This window comes from Kryptolebias marmoratus, linkage group LG7, assembly GCF_001649575.2.
Source record: "Kryptolebias marmoratus isolate JLee-2015 linkage group LG7, ASM164957v2, whole genome shotgun sequence".
Taxonomy (NCBI): Eukaryota; Metazoa; Chordata; class Actinopteri; order Cyprinodontiformes; family Rivulidae; genus Kryptolebias; species Kryptolebias marmoratus.
The window spans coordinates 19,494,431-19,514,971 of NC_051436.1; the positions used below are offsets into that span (position 1 = coordinate 19,494,431).

At 43.1% G+C, this 20,541-nt stretch overlaps 1 protein-coding gene across 1 annotated transcript in view; it reads right to left on the bottom strand.

Moving 5' to 3' along the window:
* Positions 1–12,327, bottom strand: part of LOC108239385 (mitogen-activated protein kinase kinase kinase 11) — a gene marked incomplete in the record, with an annotated part of 54,833 nt that extends 42,506 nt beyond the window's left edge. The window contains 1 exon segment of the mRNA XM_025007201.2: positions 11,537–12,327. Coding sequence (XP_024862969.1) covers positions 11,537–12,327 — 791 coding nt within the window.
* Between the last annotated feature and the right edge of the window lie 8,214 nt (positions 12,328–20,541).

Genomic DNA, 20,541 nt, shown 5'->3' on the forward strand with positions numbered 1-20,541 from the left:
ATCCAAAAAGTGCGAGGTCAAACAAGTTGTAAAAGAGCCGGGGAAAGTTGGGAAAAGTGAAACTATAGCCGGCCGAAGATAATGGAGTCTGTTATCATTTGATACTGTTACGTTGTAACAGGTACATATATATAGCTGCACTAAAATGCAGCAGATCTCATTTGTAAAAGTTCAGTTAAATGTCATTTAGAAATAAAGCTTGAAAAACGTAAGAAATTAGATTATTTTTTCATATTTTTCAGAGAATAACTGACAACGTACTTAATTGGGGTATATCCTGATATATATCGTTATCGTGATATAAAATTATCCATATCGTGATATAGAATTTTTTCCATATTGCCCAGCACTATCTGGACTTGTTTTTTTTCCTTCTTAACGAAGAGCGTACGCCTAAGAAGATGACTTCTAAAGCACTCTGCACCAAAGCAAAGCAAGAACAGCTAGCTCAAATGACTTGAGTATCGGAGTTTTTGTCACAAATCGGATCTTTTCAGTAACTCGCTGCAGACGTGGAGAGTGAAAGGTGGGTGTATGGGAAGCCAAAGGGGCCATAATTCATATGGCTTTCAATATCATCTGACATTTAATAAAGACAAAATATGACACCAGGTGTTTAAGAGGCACCTGTTTATCTGTCATATCTCATAAACCACTGGACAGATTTGAATGAAACTCAGAAACTAATCGTCGGATGTACATTAGTGTGGGAGTCAACTTGATTCAAGATGGCTACCGCTGCTAACTGATCTTAGAAAACACAAAAATTGCTACATCTCAGTTAATTTTATGTATACTGAGCTAAAATATGTGATAGTACCTTAGAATCGTGCACAAAAACCCCTAGCATCTGGCATTTGTTGTTTCCTGTTGTACTAAACTTGTACTTCACTATAATCACAAAAGTACCAAACATTATTTATGTGTACTGCCAAGCCTAAAGCACGCCGGGTACACCGCAGCGTGGAGGTGCGTCAGTTAACACTGACTAAAACCTGAAGAACATGAAGTGGCTTTAACAACACAGATTGGCTTCAAAACACAAGTTTAATGTTTTCTCTTTCTCACCAGAAAAACCGATTTCTTAACCAATGGATCACCGGACATTATCTTTTTGCAGTAGTCCTTATAATGACAAGATCCGGGATCCCGCTAAAATAAATTCCTTCTTCATCCGTTTTAAAATTTGATTCTGATACAGCGCTACAAATGGGGAGCGAGTGGGCATAAAAATGTATCGTTTCAGGAGCACCGACTCTTGAAAATGGAACAGTGTTGAAAAATGTGGCCGGATGCTGCCAGACAGAGAGGCGGTTAGCATTCAGCCGCTGCTGGTGTGAGGGTCAAAGCTGGAAAAATAACGGAGGCATCATTTTTGACACTCGGCATACTCCACCTGTGCGTTTTACACGCCTAGAGAAGAACAAAACCCAGAACTAATCTGTCTAACTGTACACTCAGTGAAAACTAATCCAGTCAGTTAAATACCACTTACTGAAAACGCCAACACTGTCAAAGAATCACAACATATCACTTGTTTCAAATATGGCTCCGTTCACACTGAAGGGCTTAATGCTCAAATCTGATTTCTTTGTGTGGTCGTTCACATTATATTTTAAATGTGACCTCCATCGGTCTCCAGTTCCCGAAATGACCTGCATGCTCAGAAGATGTGACATCACGCTCTGCACGCTGAGTTTATGGAAGTAAACATGGACGCTGTGAGTGTTAGCATGTTTGTATTGATTCTGAAGTTGCTGTCCAATCAGGGACAACTGTCCATCCAAACAGAAAAAAATAAAAAAGACAGAATGTTAACGCAAATGTTAACGATGACCTTTTTTGGAGCTGTGGCTGCTGCCTCTGTGCAGAGGCATGTGTGGATGGAGAGTGGTGGGACTTTGACGTGATGACCTCCGACCTTTCATCCGACGTAGAAGTGGGATGAAATGTGACATCAGAGTTGAAGCTGCGATGACTTTGAAAAACATCGGATATGTGTCTGATTCAGTACCACATAATGAAAAGACCTGGGTCAGATATGAACAAAAACCTGATTTGTCCCGTTCACCCTGCCATGAAAAAATCTGATGTGTGTCGCAAAGGCGCAGAGACATCGGGATTGAGTGGCGTTTGGCTGCAGTGGACCGTAGCCTACAGCGTGATGCATTAAATGTTCAAGAGGACTGCAGCCCCGTTCATCGTCAGCTTCCCAAATCTACGCTTCGTCAGAAACTGCCCCTGGATCCAGTGTTCAGCGTGGATGGTAAACGGTGACCTTTGTTTCCTCTGACAGCCTCCTAGTGACAGCTGTTCACAAATTAATTTAGTCAGCAAAAAATGAACCGAAACACTTAAGTTGAACAAAAATGGCTGGATATTATAATGCTGCACACACACACACATAAAATAGAAAAGAACCTGCACATTTTCTGGCACAAGGGTTGCGAGCTAACCCGCGTACAGTGAGAAACGTGTCCTCCAAAACACCCTCACACACACACAAAGGAGTATTCTGTTTCTGTGCAGCCACGTTAACGCTGTCAGGGAAAGGGGGGGGGGGGTATAAATGATTCGCTGTGCCCGGTGAAGGGCTGTGCGCTCCAGAAAGAAGTCACTTATTAACGAGCCTCCCGGAGCTCTCCGTGTTGAAATTTAACCATTGTCAGCTCCACTTCCTAAGAACCTCACGAAGGAGGGTCGTTCGCTGGGTCCGACCCCCCCTTCCCCGGGGAGGAGCTCCAGGGTCAGGGGCCGTGGTCCCGGTCAGAGCGGACACCCCAGACAGGTAACAGGAGGAAATAGGGAACTTACAGAACCTCCCCTGTGAAACTCACGACAGTTAGACAAGATTTTAGGAAGTGCTTCTTTTAATCCTTCTTGCATGTGTTTCTGGCACATGACTACCCACTGGCACGCGTCGCCGAAACCTCACCTAGAGTCCAAATAAAAACAAGAGTTGGGTGCACATTGCTGAGTTATTTGTGAATTTCTCTCATCTACACGGGTCAAAACTTTAATAAGTGGTGCTAAAGGTATAATCATTACAAAAAAGTTTTAAAAGCCCTAAATTAATATGCCATTTAGGATGATTTGGTGCATCTGAGTATTTCAGGGCATTCCAACTTGTGTTATATTAAAAACATACCTCTTTAATGTAGCTTCTCAATAAAATATCATCTCCTAATTGGCATAAGATGCTCCAAACTAAAAGGTTGGTGGCTACGACATATAACAACAGCAATTATTATTTTGTATCAACCCAGTTTTAGGAGATATTTTTGGCTGAGATACAGTAAAATATAAGAGCATATGTAGGCCCAGCTAAATTAGGTTAGACTTTCTAATGAATGAACTCTCACTCAGAATGCGCACTTTGAACAGCTGAATATCTGACAGAGATTGGTGGTCGAAACAAATTCAGTATTTTGACCACTTATTAGCGAGGAGCCATATTTACAATAAAATAGGTTTTATAAGTCGGTAAAAGTGAACCACTCATTTGTGGTCGGAGTCGCTTAGCATTACAATAAATTAATTTTTTTTTTTTTTTCATTTGCAAAGTTGATATTTTGTTAGGTGATTATTATTAACTTCTTTTTTTCTTTGACATAATCAGGACAGCCGTCTCCTTCTGCTGTCAGCCTGAAGTCGTTCCCCTCCTGGCGTGATCAGAAAGCTCCGCGCGCCGACATGAAGCCGGTACCAATCTTCATATTTTGACGCTTCTTTGAAAACCTCGACAGGGTTTCCAGTTCGGCTTTAATCTCATCTCCAGGACAAGGCCACCCCCCTTAATTAAAGAGTTGAGGAATTAGCGTATGGTTCCTTTTGATCCAAATGTACTCTTACTAGTATTTCTGGATGAAAAACATCCAGCTCATCGCCAGTGAGCTCTCCGGCGCACCCCAGGCATACCTCGGTAAATCGAACGTTTGTAGACAGGATGCTTCACTTCTGAGGCTCTGAGCGACGAAGGTCTTAACGCACACAAGTGCCGTCATCTGTTTGACTCCAACGCTCCTGATGTATCAGTGATACACAACTTCCTGCTGTCGCTGTAAAAACCTGCAGCCAGTACCAATGGTGATACGGTGTGGTCTTCGTAAAAACTGTTTTTTTCTTCAAGAGGCAGCTGTCAGTGCATTAAGTGCAACACATAGGCGCCTAGGTATCTGTACAAGAGACTTTAAAAGCAGAAAATTAAAAAAATCTATATTCTGACCGGGAGGTTTTTGTTTAACGAGGGTGTTTGGAAATGGAAGTGTCAAAAAGTTATTTAAAACCCACTTTTCCTTTTCTGTTTGTCTCTAAGTGTAACTTCAAGCCCCCGTCTGTACGTGTGCTAAATTAAACTTTTGATTAAACGCGAGCTAGGTGTGTCGGCGCCGTTATTCACCATTCACCTTGCATATTTGGACCTGGGATCTGGAAACCAAGCGCATTCCAGCTGCAAGTCCAAGAACCTGAATGTTGCGCTCGGCGGCCAGGCTAACTACAACCGGCAGTACAAGCTAACAGCTTAAACACTTTTTATGTCTTTAAGCACTGCGGCAACGTGAGTGAATCGGCCATGTTCAACTTCGAGATCGGGGCAGGTGAGGAACGACTGAATTAAAAGTCAAAATTCAAAAAAGATTGATCAAAACTGTTTTAATTAGGCGTACACACAGTGTGTGCTTTTAAATGCCCTTTATGCTGCATACAAATGATGCTTACATTGTGTTAGAGTTCATGTTCCTTTACATAGTTTATTATGTAGATCATGAACTGACCAAATACGCAAATTATTGACACCTGACAACATCACACTTAAATACAAACACACACGTTTGGTACAACCGTTTTAGCAAAATCCGTTTATCATGCTTCAGATCGTATTTCCTGCACTCCATATATCTGCTAAATTGAGAAGAATGAAACATCTAAACCCCCCTCATGATCCCTGCGAGTTTAAGAAGGCTCTGATAGGTAAAGACCAGTTCGCCACATGAATGCAGCACACACACACACACACCCAGCCGACTGGTATTTAAACTCAAACACACACACAAGGGATGTTTTAAGTGCACAGCAGTGTGAGACACTAAGGGAACCTGAAAGAAAACATGCTGGTAGAGACACGTATCAGATGTTTGTCCACTTGTGGCAAAAAAAGAAAAAAAAAAAAAAAAGGCGTGTTGATCCAAGATCTAAGTGTGGCTTCTTCCTGAGAAAAAAAGAGCCTGTGAGTCCCGGGGCTTGGCGCTTTTCCCCTCCAGCTCCAACTAAAACCCTGCAGAGGTTTATGTTGTGTGGTCGTGCCTAAAGCTGGTTTTAGGTCTGTGTACTCTTTGTGCAGAAAACGGTAAAAAAAAAAAACAGTTGGAATGACTGAACCTTTTAAAACCTTTTAAGTAAAAGCAGTCATGACTTTTTTTTATTTTCATTTTCTTTTTAAATGTGCAAATTTGCAACTAAAACAATCATTTCAGGAGGACGATATGCCAAAAAATCTAACAGGTCAAATCCTAATTCAATAAATGCAATCCAAATCTATTTTTAAATAAAATACTAAATCAAATGTACAAGTAGTTATGTACAGTTCAGTTAGAATCCGATTTAAAGTTGTCAATAAATGAGTGTGAACACAAAAATAAACTGAGCTTCTGACTAGACTGATTTGTAACGGTGGTGCCATCTTTGTTTCCTGTGGTCGGCCCACGTCGTCCCAGCTGGATGTGAAAGGGTCAATAAAAACTTGTAGGAGCCGAATCGTGATCCAGATACCCACCTAAATTTAATCCATTGTTTTCAGTGACAACCAAAACATTTCCTGAAAATTTCATCAAAACCTGTTTAATAGTTTTTAAGTAATCTTACTAACAGACAGACAAACGGACCAACACTACTGAAAACATAACCTCCTCAGTGGAGATAACTGCAGACTGTGTCTTCAGAAACCGATCCCATTTTTAGTAAGGAGTTACAAGAAGCCAATATATTAAATAGTACATAGTATGTCATATACTTGTTACCGGTTTGTTTCACATAAACAGAAAAGATGGGTTCGTGCTAAAGTTTTATTAAGTCGTCCTCAGTTGTTGTGATCTCTGTCGCAAAGGCTAAAAGCTCATTTTTGTGGTTCTCCACCTACATTCCCATTAAAAAAAATAAAAAAAATAAAAAAAAACAGGACAAACAACCGGACTTTTAGTATAAACACGGAAAATTGAGAGACGGACTCAGTGGTAGGGATACGGGTAAAAAAATAAATGTATAACTTGGTGCATCAATATGGCTCTGATATATGCAGAAAACAGTTGGGGTTTTTTTTACTACCATATTTTCCGGACTATAAGGCGCACTTAAAAGCCTTCAATTTACTCAAAAAACGACAGTGCGCCTTATAATCCGGAGCGCCTTATATATGTAAGACGTTGTAATGTTTTAGTACGACTTTGGTAAATAAAGCTGCACCGCTTGCAGCATTAAGGCTCAGTTATGGTCACGCAGAGCTCCGTGCACGCCACGCGGACCTGAGCGAGCGGTGGAGACGTTTATATTTTGCACTTACGGTACGCGCAAAGTTACAGAAATTAGGAGGTGCACAACGATGTGCCTTACTTACGGTGCGCTTTAGATATGACAAAAGTTAGAAAATGGACCATTCATTGACAGTGCGTCTTATAATCCAGTGCGCCCTATAGTGCGGAAAATACGGGATTTACTATTATATATGTGTAAAAAAAAAAAGATAAGAATTTGTGCGTGCTTTTGTTTTGTATAGGTGAGGTACGGTAAAATGAAGTTAAACCGTGAGTCAGCTGTCTTCTTAACTTCCTCACAAAACCAGTTGGAAGAATTAAAATATTAACATGTAACAGCTATTAACTTCATTTTTCTGAATTTCTTTTTTTTAAGCACTGTAGCCTTTCAAAAAAATTGTTTTTAATAAAACAGACATTCAGATCCTCCCACGCTGCGACAATCCAAAGCTTCTGCTGAGGATAAGATCAAATCCAAGCAGCTGGGCTCGGTTTCCGAATGTAAACTTCAATCCTCCTCCAAATAAATACAGATTTTTATGAAGTAAAGCTATTGCAAATCAAGGACGGCTGTGTGGGGTTTTTTTTTTTAGGTATTGTGCAACATTTGTGTGGGGGGGAGAAATCAGTTTGCTGACTCAAACAAAGTTTTATCATGAAACGCCTGTGAGGCGCAGCGACATGACACGAAGTGTCCGGTAAACAGCTGCGCCGCGACACGACTGCCAGGGACACGTCAGGGACACGAACCATCCAGGAAAAACTCAAACAAAATGTAGAAAAAAATATAAACCCAACAGGAAGGGACGTCTTTATTAGTAACTATCGTCACACCAGGGTTTTTTTTAACTAAAAGTGACCACGTTCTTCCAGAAGGGGCCGACACTATGCTAACTGATGCTAACTGAAGCTAACTGACATCTGTTCACTTATAATACATTACTGTAAGAAATACCAAGCTGTTTTAATTTAAAGAAAGGCATAATTAAAATATTTAGCCTTAGTGTTGAATGAAAAAAAGATTACTATAATTATCTTTCTCACAAAGCCGCAATTCCCATTAAAATGAGTGTTTTAATTCATCTAAATTATATGTTTAAAAGTAAAATGGTTCATCACAAACCAATAAATATGTAATAAAACTATACATTGTATACTATGCACTATATATTATATAATGTAAAGTACATTTTGTTATACATTTAATGTATTGCAATTGTTGCCTTACATATATGTATTTTTAAAGTGTTTGTGCATTAAATATGGTGACTATTTTTAGAGGAGTAATAGCCAGAAACATGACTTTATAAACTGTGCAATGGGAGCTTTGTTGGTCTTCGGATCTATTCGGATCCAGAGGGTTTTGGGTTGGTTTTTTTCCCCCTGGCGTCTCCAACAAGCCACGAGGCAAAGACGTGGATCCTTGTCTGGAGATAAGGAGCGGTTTAAAGTCTGAGGCTTCGAAACCCTGACCCTGGTGTTCGGTCGGCCGGTGATTGGCGAAGAATTCAGGTGTTTCTCGCCGAACTGTATGCAAAACAGCACAAGCCTGATAGCAGAGAGAGATACTGAAACGGCAGAGAACAACTGCGTGTGGAGAATGTTGGGAAAAACCCTTTTATCCCCGACGCATGAAAAAAAAAAAAAAAAACAGGATCCTCGACTCTCTGCTCTTTGTGTTCGATGGAATTCAAGTTATGCCCCCTGGCTTCGACCCAAGTGGCCCTGCGATGCGTTTTCTTCCTCGCTGCTGTTTAATCAGCATCTTCTGCTGGCCATTACTTTCAACTCTTGGCTCTTGTTTATGAGGCCTTCTGGGATAATGACTTTCCACCTTAATCCATCACTCTGACAGATGCCCCTAGTTGCCGAAAAGTTTTCTTTTCCACTCTAGTTACGCTGTAGTTTTTTTTTCTTGTTTTTCTCACCTACACTACAGATCCAGCTGACGGATGGCCGTCATATCGTCATAAAGAGAGGGACACCTCACCAACTTCCATTTTAATCCTTGGAACCGGTTGCCTTTAATTGCGTTCTGACTCACTTGCAGATACAGCTGGAGGCAGAGTTTCGGCACCTGTCTGACGGATTTCTTCATGTGACGACAGAGTGTTTGACATAAAATGGCTTCTTGAGACAGCATTGGTCTGAGGAACTAAAACCATGCTCTGAGGTTTATCTTTGAGACTCGAGTACTTTCTTTTCACGCAAAGACGGTTACTCCCAGAACAGCTCCCCCCCCCCTTAAAGATATCCTTACACGATACTGCACCTGTTAAACACACCAATCCATGAGCCAATTAAAGCAAAAACAAAGAGGGGGGAGAAAAAATTAAAAAAAAGAAATTGAAGTTTTTTTTTTTAAACAACTCCCCCCCCGCTTCCCTCCTTCCACCGCAACAGGATATTGCTCAGTGACACAACAGGGTTCTGCCTGCATGGAGACATGTAGAGGCAGGCCGGGGGGGGACAAAGCTCCGGAGAAGAATTAAAAAACAAGAAGCAGGAGGAGGCAGGCCAAGCGATAAGATCTCCCAGCACGCAGAGAGGCAGCCTGTGTTCGCTCGTATACAAACGCCGTATCGCTGCATTAACAGGAGATGCGTTTTCATCTTGGGGTGGGGGTGGGGGGGCTGACACAGAAAGCGAAGATAAGCGAAGGGAGACGACGTGTGCCAACCCGATCCTGTCAACGATCCGACAAGTGAGATTGACAGATACAAAGCAGAAGGGAGACGAGAGCGCCCACCAAGGCATCTTTGGGGGAAAAGGAATTCTTAGGGTGTGCCACGCCGGGTTCCTGCCTCGGAGGAAGCCGAGGCCGCGCTCGCCTCAAACTACAGGTTTCGCCGTGTTAGTGTTCATCCTCTTCGTGTTTCTAATCCGTTAAAGAAACGACGCACGGTAGCGCTGTAGCTAACTGGGTCAGGCAGTGATCGAGCTAATTCATTCATTCATTTCTCAGCTCGGATGAAATAAAACATTTTATGATAGACGTCCGCAAAGAGCCGAGCAGAACCCGGCCCTTTGGACTGCTTTGCTCTTGTTTTATCCACAAAGGAATAATCTGAAACTTCACAGCCAATCAGAGCGATTCCTCAGCTTCAGTTCCAGGAAATAAAACTCAGGACTTTTTACTGCTGCCGATTTAAGAACTGGATTCCGATGATTGGTTTCTGACAAGAAATTGGTAACCAGTAGACTGGTTTTAAAAATTCTAATTGTGTTACCTTTAAAAGATTTATCTAATGGGATCAAAATATGTTGTGTTTGACGAGGTTAGAAAACAATCAGGTGGCCTTGCTGTTTCAGTTTGGTAAAAATAGTTTGAAGAGTGAGCTGCTTCGGTGTATTTTGGTGAGCGGGAGCGGCAGCAGCAGGCAGGAAGCTGCATGTGGAACCACAGCAGTGACGGGCAGACGTCAGGCTGCATCACAAGAATGCTAATAACAGAGAGGGAGCTGCTGCACAACACATGACTCTGTGTTTAGGTTGAAAGCACGGAGGCAGCTGACCGGCCGACGTGCTGCTCCCGTGCATACGAGCCCGGCCCAACAGTTCCTCCTGAAATGCTGACCTTTGCTTGCAAACCGAGGCGTTTCGTCCTATCAGCAACACACAGCTGCAGGCTCCTCTCTCTCTCTATCCTCAGCCTACCTTTTTTAACCAGGCAGGTCACATGACCTGACTTGGCTTCCACAAGGAAGCTTTATCAGAACCATAAATCCTTTTTTTCCCCTCAATGCTTCGTCATGATCAAGATAAAGACGATTAAAGGTTATGCTTATTTCCAAATGGCCATAATAAACAAAGACATTTCTTCAGCAGCATTTAAACACCTGTACAGTCGGGGGAAACAGAAAGTCTACCCTTCAGTCCCTGGCTGAGCCTCTGTTAGCAACAAGAACTCTCAGTGGTGGCTTTCTGTTTGACTTTATTAGTCTCTCACATGGCTGTGGTATGAGGTGTGTATATATATATATATGTATATATACATATATATATACACACACATATATATGGAGCTGTGTGTTATGAGCAAATGTTTCCGCTTTAATCTCGTCTGTTCAAAGATCAGAAATGTTCCTTTTTATTTGCTGTAAAATTCAGCATTTCTGCTCAGTAACGATTAAGAAGACTTCTAACTGAAAAAAAAAACAAAAAAAAAAAACAAAGTCACTTGCTGGTAAAATGTGTTTGACATTTCCTTTTCTCCCCAGGTGTGTTAAAAACAAAACAAAAATCAGCATCAAGTTAGACGAAATAAACATGCAGGCTGGTGGTGTGCTTTCCAAAATAAAACGTCACTTTAAAAAAAAAAAAAAAAAAAATCAGTCATGAACCCAATACCCCTGCACTTTATCACTATGCTTAACAATCTGTTTTATCTTGTTGTTGTTTTTTTCTAGTCGGTGTAGATTACTGTTCCAGAGCTCTGGCAGTTTATTTTGACACAACGCTGTAAACCATCAACCCAAACGAGCCGAACTGTTCAATCTTTTTCTAATCACCCTGTCGTAAACTTGCACCTTTCACCTGCTAACTGAGACAAAGCTCTTTGGGGGGCACTGCATGGTCTGACCTTGGGGTGAAAGATTAGCAGCTGTCTCTAAAGGTCTTCCACTTCTGAGCGATCTTTGTCTCTGTTATGTAACTGGCTCCAAATAGTTTTGAAATGCCCTTTGACCTCCTCCGGGCTTCTCGTAGCTCGTTGCTGATGTCTTTCCTCCTTGGCATTGTGTCAACACACACACACATACACACACACCTGTACATTCCAGAGCAGCAACACTGACGAACCTCCTGCTTTTCCAGACGTGGCTAACAGTAATCCTGCTTTCTGTACACCTCAGGTTAGACTGGAACCATTTCAGAACCTGGGAAAGCCCAGATCTATTTCTTATTACGCCCTAATACATAGAACCCAAGAATATTTAAAACTTTGTTTCCCCGTGACTGCACACCAAAGAGCCGTCCCCCTTGGTGAGGCAGGAAGTGACAACACAAACATGGCCGCACTCTTTGCCCTCTGCAGAGACTTACTGTTATTGGACTTGAGGTCCCGATGAATGACGGGAACGATGGCCTCGCTGTGCAGGTACAGCATCCCTCGGGCTATCTGCACGGCCCAGTTGACCAGGACGTGAGGCGGGATGCGGCGGCCCGCCAGCGCCCGGCTCAGCGGCCCGCCCGAGGCGTACTCCATGATGAGGCACATGTTGGGCTCCTGCAGGCAGACGCCCTTCAAGGCGATGATGTTCGGGTGCGTGAGCATGGCGAACAGGCGCGCCTCCTGCCTCACGTTCTGCGCCGTCACACTGATGTCCTCGTCCGGGTCCTGGCGGGCCGCCTTCACGGCCACCAGCTCGCTCCGCCACGTGCCGCGGTACACCTTGCCGAAGCCGCCCACGCCGATCACCTCCTCCAGGCTCAGCTCCCGGAAGTCCACCTCCTCAGGCTCGAAGTCGACCACCACGGCGTGGTCCAGCTCGCCCACCACGCTGCTGCCCGGAAGCTTGGCGTAGCCGCTGGGCTTGAAGGAGCCGTAGTTGGACGGGAAGATGCCCACCTTGTTGTTGACCTTCCCCGCCCACCAGCCCTCGTCCCCTGAGATCTCCGAGTCCTGGGAGAGGACCTCCACCAGGTCGCCCTTGCGCAAGGTGAGCTCATCTTTGCAGGAGGCCTCGTAGTCGAACAAGGCTGTCCACACGGGGTTGATGAAGTTCCCTTTTTGCGACTGCTCCAGGTTCTTCCAGTTGGACAGCGAGTTGCGGCTGAATATGTTCTTCAGCGGCTCCATGGAGCCTCAAGCAGACGCTGTGGCCGGACCCGACTCAGCACCGAAAGTAAAGCACGAAGGAGCACTTTGTCGCGCCTCGCTCCCTTTCCCCGTCTTTCTCGCCGGCTCATCAGGAACCCATGAAACGTGTTCCGGAGTCGACCCGACAGGTCCGGCTACGGGCTCAGAGACGAGCGAAAGCCAGGCGTCTTGAAACTTTCCATCTCAGGGCGACGGCTCTGCTTCTCTTTGGGAGCGCCGAGCCTCCCGAGGACCGCAAGGGCCTCTGCTCGATTTCGATTTCAAGTGATGTGGTGTGTGGTTTCCTAGCACGATATCATGTCACTAACCCTAACTCAGGAGGAAAGAGTCTTGACTGGTTCTGAATATGGCTGAAGCAGCCTTTTCCTCATTCAAACCTTACCACTTGTTGAGCTCTGCTTGTGAAAAGTCAAACTTTCAGGACTAGAATTAAATAAAAACACTGACAGCTAGTGGCAGAAGGGCTGCTAAATGTTGCTGTTGCAACAGCAGATCAACATTTCCCAAACATTTGGCTGTCCGTGTTGGGGTTTCATGTATTTTTAGCCATTAAGTGCAGCGGCCACCACAAGCAGGAAGCGCTGAGGAGCGGAGAAGAATGGCAGGAAAGGAGCATTCAGTTCAGCCAGCCAGCGACTTTCAAGCATTACATCCAACCCAAATGTCCACTAACTGCGTCCGAACGCAACTTTGCGGCGCGCGCGTAGGAAATCCCGCATCAGTCTCTGCGCCACGGTCTCCATGCCGGCGGCGCGGGGGGAGTCAGAGCCGCCGAGGCGAGCTTCGAGATTCGCGGCTTGTTCGCAGAAAAAAAAAGCCGCCGCCGAGCCTGGAACAGGAAGAGCTCTCCAAACACGCCGCTCGGACTCCTTACTTTCCAAAGAGGGAGCGAGACGAAGTTCCCAACTAGTTTTCCTGGTGGGAGTTCAGCCCTCGGTCCGGTCCACAGCCCGACAACAACAACAACAACAACAACAACAACAAGGAGGAGAAGAAGAAGTCGTCCATGACAAGAAGTTGTAGTTCCGCTCCTGCTCCCCGGGCTGCGTTCACTGGTTAGCTCCTCGCACCACTTCAACGTCGCTGCTTACAGGCGGCGACGAGGGTGGGGCTTCGAAACTTTTTTCCTTCCCAACAGGGAACAACAACAAAAAAAAGTCAGATGACGAGAACCGGATCCAGTTAGGTGCAACTTCCGCTTTACAAAATAAAACTTTTTTTTTTTTTTTTTAAGAAAAGCTAAAATTATTGACGCTCTGTAGTGAGGTTCTGGGAACTAGTTTCGAACAATAAACATCTTATCTGTTGTGGAAGCTCTTGTTGCAACCCAAGTTTGGAAAAAGTAGAGATTAATTCTGACCAGACTGAGAGCTAACGGCTAGCTCTAATACGGCTAAAAGTAAACTGCTGCCATCTTAGAACAACTCCAATAAAAATGTTTTTTTTTAAACACCATAGCAGTTCACACAGACGCTATTCTACGAACCTTCACGTCACTGTCAGTTTTGCATAATTGTCATTTACGTAAAATGAAATGGTTATTTGAAAGTGCGGTTAGCAACAGCTTGCTGTTAGCACGTCTGTTGGAGCAGGCCTGGGCCACATGTGGCAGGAATATAACTGATGGTGGTGTAAATGTTGAAACCTTTAACACTGAGCTGTAATATGGCAGTAAAAACTCTGGTCTTGGCCTTGCTCAGGCTAGTTTTTAGCTCATCGAGCTATCTACAACAATCGCTCATCCCTTTTCCACTTCAGTAGATTTGAATCTTTTTAAGGGGACCTTTGCGATTAATGGTACTCAAAGCAAACTATAAAATAAAGCATAAAAAAGTTTATTCTGAACTATATCTAATGGTACAGTTTGAAATAGTTTGCTCCAGGAGTTTTCCAGATATGTCGATATGCAGTTCTGAAACGCTTCAATGAAGCACTCGGCTGAATCCAGGTGGAAGCTCGAGTCACATGACTGACCTACATTAGACTGGCTGATGTCTGCCAAGGTAAACCAAAACACTGGAAGTGGACGAGTGAATTTCAGGCAGAAATAAGCGTGAATCTGCTGCTAAACCCTGAATAAGAGAGAAAGAATGAGTTAAAAAAAACTGGTAAATTTGTACCAATACATGAAAACTGTCAGACTTCTCAATCCCAAACAAGTCTTCCGTGGGCGTCAGCGTTATTGACCTATTTTCAGTCACTTCGGCTGTTTTCGTAGGTAAACAAAGGCACGTGGTAGCTGACAGCTGTTTGCAAATTTTTTTATTCAGGGACACATTTAACCATCAATATGAGAAAAAAACTGCAAATATTTTCTTACCTTGTCATTTTTTTGTTGTTATTTTGATTGGTCTTTATGACCTTACAATGAGCACCTTTAGGGTCGACTTAACTAACACTTTAACCTATAATAATGTATAAAATCTGTAATATTTTTTATCATCTTTGTCAGAATCTACATTGATGGGAAAAGTAAATTCTACCCACTTTCAAGCTAGGGCTTTAGTTAGCAGAACAGAAAAAATATTGTCAGGTTCTAAATATTTTATTTTGGAAGGAACACCACCAGACTGGTAACACATCTGGGAGAAAGCAAATGTTAAAAATATATTTATATTTGCAAAGTAATTTTTCTAGAAAGCTTTTTTTTTTATTGAACATTACTAATTAAAACTTAATTTCTTTCAGAAAAATTTATATTTTCTAAAAGATGACTAATATTTTCAGTTTGACTTTCTATATTGCACATGTTTAATACTTTTATTTGCCATTCCATATAATGGGAACACTTCATGCTGACCTGTGGTGAACCCTTAACTCCTCGAAGGAAAAGGCCTTTATCATCTTTAGAAAAGCGTTCAGAAAGGTTCCAAGCTTTGTGACCTTTACCAAACATTATTTAAAGGTTACTGAATGAATCGCTGGTCATTTTCTTGCTCTTCTGCTCATGGTTGCTATATTTCAGCTACGAGAACTTACCAGGTTTGAGGTATTAAAAAAACTTTTGGAATGTCACTGCCATTCATGAAATTAGAAAAAAAAAACTCCCTTCTTTTCCTTTACTTTGAGATCGGGGTTCGGCACATTTTCCATTTTTAAAATTCCATACTCAGGTTTTTCAGTCATTTTTCAAACTCTTTTTGGTGCTGAACTGTGTGTAAACTGACAGTACATGTACAGTTGTGGGGTTTTATTATCTCTATGCTTTAAACAGCAATACAGTTTTCCAAATTAACCTGTTATGATGATATCAAAGCCCAAGTCTTCAACGCAGAATAATGCACATTGAGTAAAACTATGTTCCCATTTATGGTAAAACAGAAAAAAATACTCTAGAGCTGGGTTGTGACTGACAGGTTGTATCCTGCATGGTAAATGATATGCTGGTGTGGGGCTGTGGACTGACTCCAAACATCATCATTAGAGGGAAAATGATTTTATTAACCGAGGCACATCCATTAAAGAAACATGTACTGGATGAATCCGTACACATCAGGGGTTCTTAAAACAAGCACACTGAAGGCTAAAACACTGACCGTGCCCATCTTTAATATGCAATCAATGCGAAAATCCCTTTGCTTGTTTAGGCTGTTTCTAGAAATTTGGATTTTTATATGAATAAAATGCATTAAAAGCAGGGGTTCAACAAGAAAGGTCGAGCATTCTTGTTGTCATTATGCATACACGCAACAACGAAATCATGTTTGGTGGCTTTTGGCTCAAAACTCAAAAATGATTGTTTAAACAGTATAAAATACACAGTCAACTTTAAAAAGTGTACCCAAGCTGCAAGTTAAACACACACACACCAAAATACACAACTATAAAATGCAGTGTTTAGTGTTTAGCCAGACCTCATTCTTCTTTTTCTCACAACACTCCCTCTGTGTTTTAGCATCTCGGCTGCCATCATCTAACCTGGTTTAGGCGACAAGGTGTGAGATCGGTTACACTGGCCAAATACAGCATTAGTGTGCAAAGTAAACATAGCACAGAAAGTTAGGAAACTTGTTTTTAGTGGATTGTTTCTTTGGCGTAAAAATGTAAATAAGCTGCTTGGCACTGGGAGGGAAGATTAGGCAAGTTTTACACGGCAGTAACTGACATACTCAACCCACAAATTCTTTCTTGTAACACATGGGGTATCATTTAAGAGGAAATAAACAGTCTTATCAACGGTATAAGATTTATTCCCAAGAAGCATGATTACAACAAATAAATATTCAACAAAACACAAATTTCTTTACTTTTTGTGCAAATGCATGGTACTTAAAATGTTATTGCCTATTATAACATAGGCAATAACATTGCCGGACAGTATTGATCATGAAAGACCCCCAGAAAGGGGCAATTCCTTCTAACTACTGGCCAATCACCTGCCTCTGTACAACATGGAAGCTCCTATCAGGTATCATAGCAACTAAGATGAATAGACACATGGGTCAGTACCTGAGTGAGGCACAGAAGGGAAACTGGCACCAACACCAGGGGAGCCAAACACCAGCTACTGGTGGACAGAACTGTAGCTCCAGACTATAAGAGCAGACACACAAACCTGTGCACCGCCTGGATTGACTACAGGAAAGCTTTTGACTCGATGCCCCACACATGGATACTGGAGTGCTTGAAACTGTATAACATCAACAGGACACTAAGAGCTGTCAGTGAGAACTCAATGGGAATGTGGACGACAACTTTAGAGCTCAATTCAAAGCCAATTATAAGTCAGCATCAAACGATGCATATACCAAGGTGATGCTCTGTCCCCACTCCTGTTCAGCGTGGGCCTGAACCCCCTCAGCCAGATGATTGTAAAGAGTAGCTATGGATGCCGGTTCCAAAGTGGAACAGTCATCAGTCACCTCTACATGGATGACATCAAGCTGTATGCCAAAAGTGAGTGAGACATTGACTCACTGATCCACCTCACAGGCAGGATTAAGATACTGTGGGACTTCCAGATACAGACTGACAAACAGGTGATGACTAACCAACCAGACATTGTGGTGATTGGCAATAAACAGAAGAAGGCAGTAGTGATAGATGTAGCGACTGTCACATCAGGAAGAAGGGGCACAAAAAGCTTGAGAAACACCAAGGGCTGAAAGAGGAAATGGAGAAGTTGTGGAAAGTCAAGGCCTCAGTGGTACCAGTGGTCATTGGAGCACTCAGTACTGTGACCCCCAAACTGGAAGAATGGCTCCAACAGATCCCAGGAACAACCTCAGAGATCTCTGTCCAGAAGAGCTCAGTCCTAGGAACAGCTAAGATACTGAAGAGACCCTTAAGCTCCCAGGCCTCTGGTGGAGGACCTGAGCTTCAAGTAAAAGGAACTGCCCATGTGGAACAAATAGGGCAAGATGGAAGTTTTTGTTGTTGTTGTTTTTAACACATACACACACTACATGGAAGAAAATATTTGACCTGTTTTATTACATTGCTTGGGTCCAGGAGGACAGCGTCTGTTCTCTACACTGAACAGAAAAAGGAACAACATTTGATGAAGCCATAGTTGCACCTGAAAGACATTTTGTTCCCAAAGTTAATGTGTTGGCATCCAGATACACATTTAGACAAAGTGTGCAACATGCTGATGAAACCGTGAGCCAATATGTCGCCAAGTTTAGAACTTTAGCTGCACCGTGTGATTTTGTACTGATGGAAAATGAACTAAGGAGATCAGCTCATTCCTAATGCTTATCTCCTAATGCTGGAGGAAGACCTCACACTGGACTAAGGTCTAACTATTGCGTTGTCAAGAGGAAGCAGCAGTTAAAATGCTACACTGCTCTCAGCTGCAAACTGTACAGGCCATAGATGCTGCAAATGATTGTTTTCAGGGGGAAAGATGGTCATGAAGAGGTCAAACATGTGGACCTTCACAAATGTAAAAGAGGATCTGCTTGTCATTGGCTGCCTACAAGCTACAGCAGGAGTAGCTAATCCAAACAATAAAGTTTCAGCATCATTCTGAAAACTGGATCATCACTACTGGGCCTGGACCTGATTAAAGTGCAGCAGATTAACATAGTTGGTGGAGAAGTGACTTTTATTGAAGAGGATGATGCAAAAGAACCTCCCACTAACACAAAACCAAGCAGGGTGAATCAGCCCACCGTCTTGGATGTGTTAAAGGGTTCATCCACAAAGTTCAAGTACACAACACAGTGCAACCTGTAAGCCAAAAACTGAGACATCTGTGTGTATGTGAAGAGGTTTCAAGAGAGCTCAAAAGCTTACTCAAAGCAGGCATCGAGGCAAGCTTCGTTAAGTCCTGCATAAGAATTGTCTACAAAAATAGAAACGGAGCATATATATATATATATATATATATATATATATATAATTAATCACTGTCTTTTTATTACAATTTTTCTTATACCAGGGAACCCGTAGTTACAGAGAAATCAAACATATGGTGTGTTTAAATTACACACTTAATTAAAACAAAACGAAAAGTACAATAAAACAATCCCTTCAAAATAATCCCATTCATTCCCCTCCGGGTCACTGCCCCAAGTCTGCACACTGTCTGTTTCTCCGCCCCCGACAAGAAGTTTGTTTTTTTTAAATTTCCCAGTCGAAGGTTGAAGAGAGTATCCTATTTTTTTCCCGTTTCAGACACGACCTGAGGTCACACAGCCTCAGTTTGTGAGCTGGAGGAGCCGCGTCCCTCCACCGGGTTAGAGCTGCCCGCCTCGCGAGCAGGGAACAGAACGACAACACCTGTCTCTTAACGGCTGGTGGAGGTGGTGCCAAACAGAGCCATAAGAAGGCTAGGTACTACCGCAACCCTGAGGATCCTGGACAGGGTAATAAAAGACCCAAGGCCGGGTCAGGACCTCAGCAGTTTCACATTTGTCACGATAATGAGTAATTTCCAGATAGATACGAGACAGTTTGGTTTTGGAATAGTGGGCTCTAAGCAATAACAGTGACTCGCAGACAATGTTGTGTTAAGAAGTTTTAAGTACAGAGGCCCGTGTTTCATCTGGTACGGTCATGTTCAAGACCTCCTCCCATGTTGGGTTGAGTTTGGATGAGGAGATCCGTGTCAGGTTTAGCATTTTATCGTAAAGCCACGAAATCCACCCTCTACGGGCCGGGTTCAATAATAGGATGGTTTCTAACAATGTAGACTCTGGCAAGGAAACCGAACCCGGAAAAATGGGATTGAATAAAATGTCTGGCTTGCAAATATCTGAAAAAGTGAGATTGTGCTAAGCTGTATTTATTGCTAAGCTGTTCAAATGATGCTAATTTATTCTCTATAAGAAGGTCTTTAAAGCAAGTCAGTCCACTCCTGTGCCATTCTAAAAAAAAAGGCCCCATCTTGGACAGATGGTTTAAAGAAATGATTGAACCCAATGGGGCTTAGAGGGGAAAAGATCGTGGAGTTTAAAGTATTTCCTAAATTGGCTGCATATTTTCAACGAGTATTTCACTACAGGGTTTAAAAGGGAGTTGGGTGATGAGGGTGAGCGTGGGGAACAGAGCCCGGCTGGTATAAATGTATTCCTGTGGCTGTAGAATTCCACAGTCACCCAGTCGGGGCAGTCGCTCAGAGCCAGGTAAAAATATCTTCTCAATATTCTTTGGACTGAACCGCGTCCTGCTTCTGGTAGAGACACGGCAACATTTTTCAGTAATCCTGTTGGCAAACAAACAATACAACCCAATATGATTAGAATACTCAGGAGTGGGTGGGAAAAAAAAAACAAAAAAAACAGCCTAAAGTGCAACGTTTAAAGTGTTATTTTACAGTCGTTAAGTGTGGCCTGTGATCAGGAGCTAAAACACAAGGTGCATTTAGTCCACGTGCTTTTCAACAAGCCGCACTATAAAAGGGGCTTTTTATTCAAGAAAAAGGTCAGGGAATCCCCCCAACCCACCCTCCACATTCGACGTTTTGTCTTTCCAAACTGCAGGCGACTTTAAAGACGGCAGCTTCGTGGGAGGGGATGGGAATCGGAGGGCCACCTTTGGCCCCGTTGGCTGCTGTGTGGAAACAGTGTGCTTCCTTCTGATGGCTCGCCTTCCCCTCCCGCCCCAGTGTGTTTGAACACCGACGCTAAAGTCAGCCCCCCTCCGCCCCCGATCCCAGCCTCCGTCCCACACAGACAAACAACACCATCCAAAGCCCCACCCTCCTCCCCGGTCCGCTGAGTCAACGCTTGTGCAGGAAGGATGCGG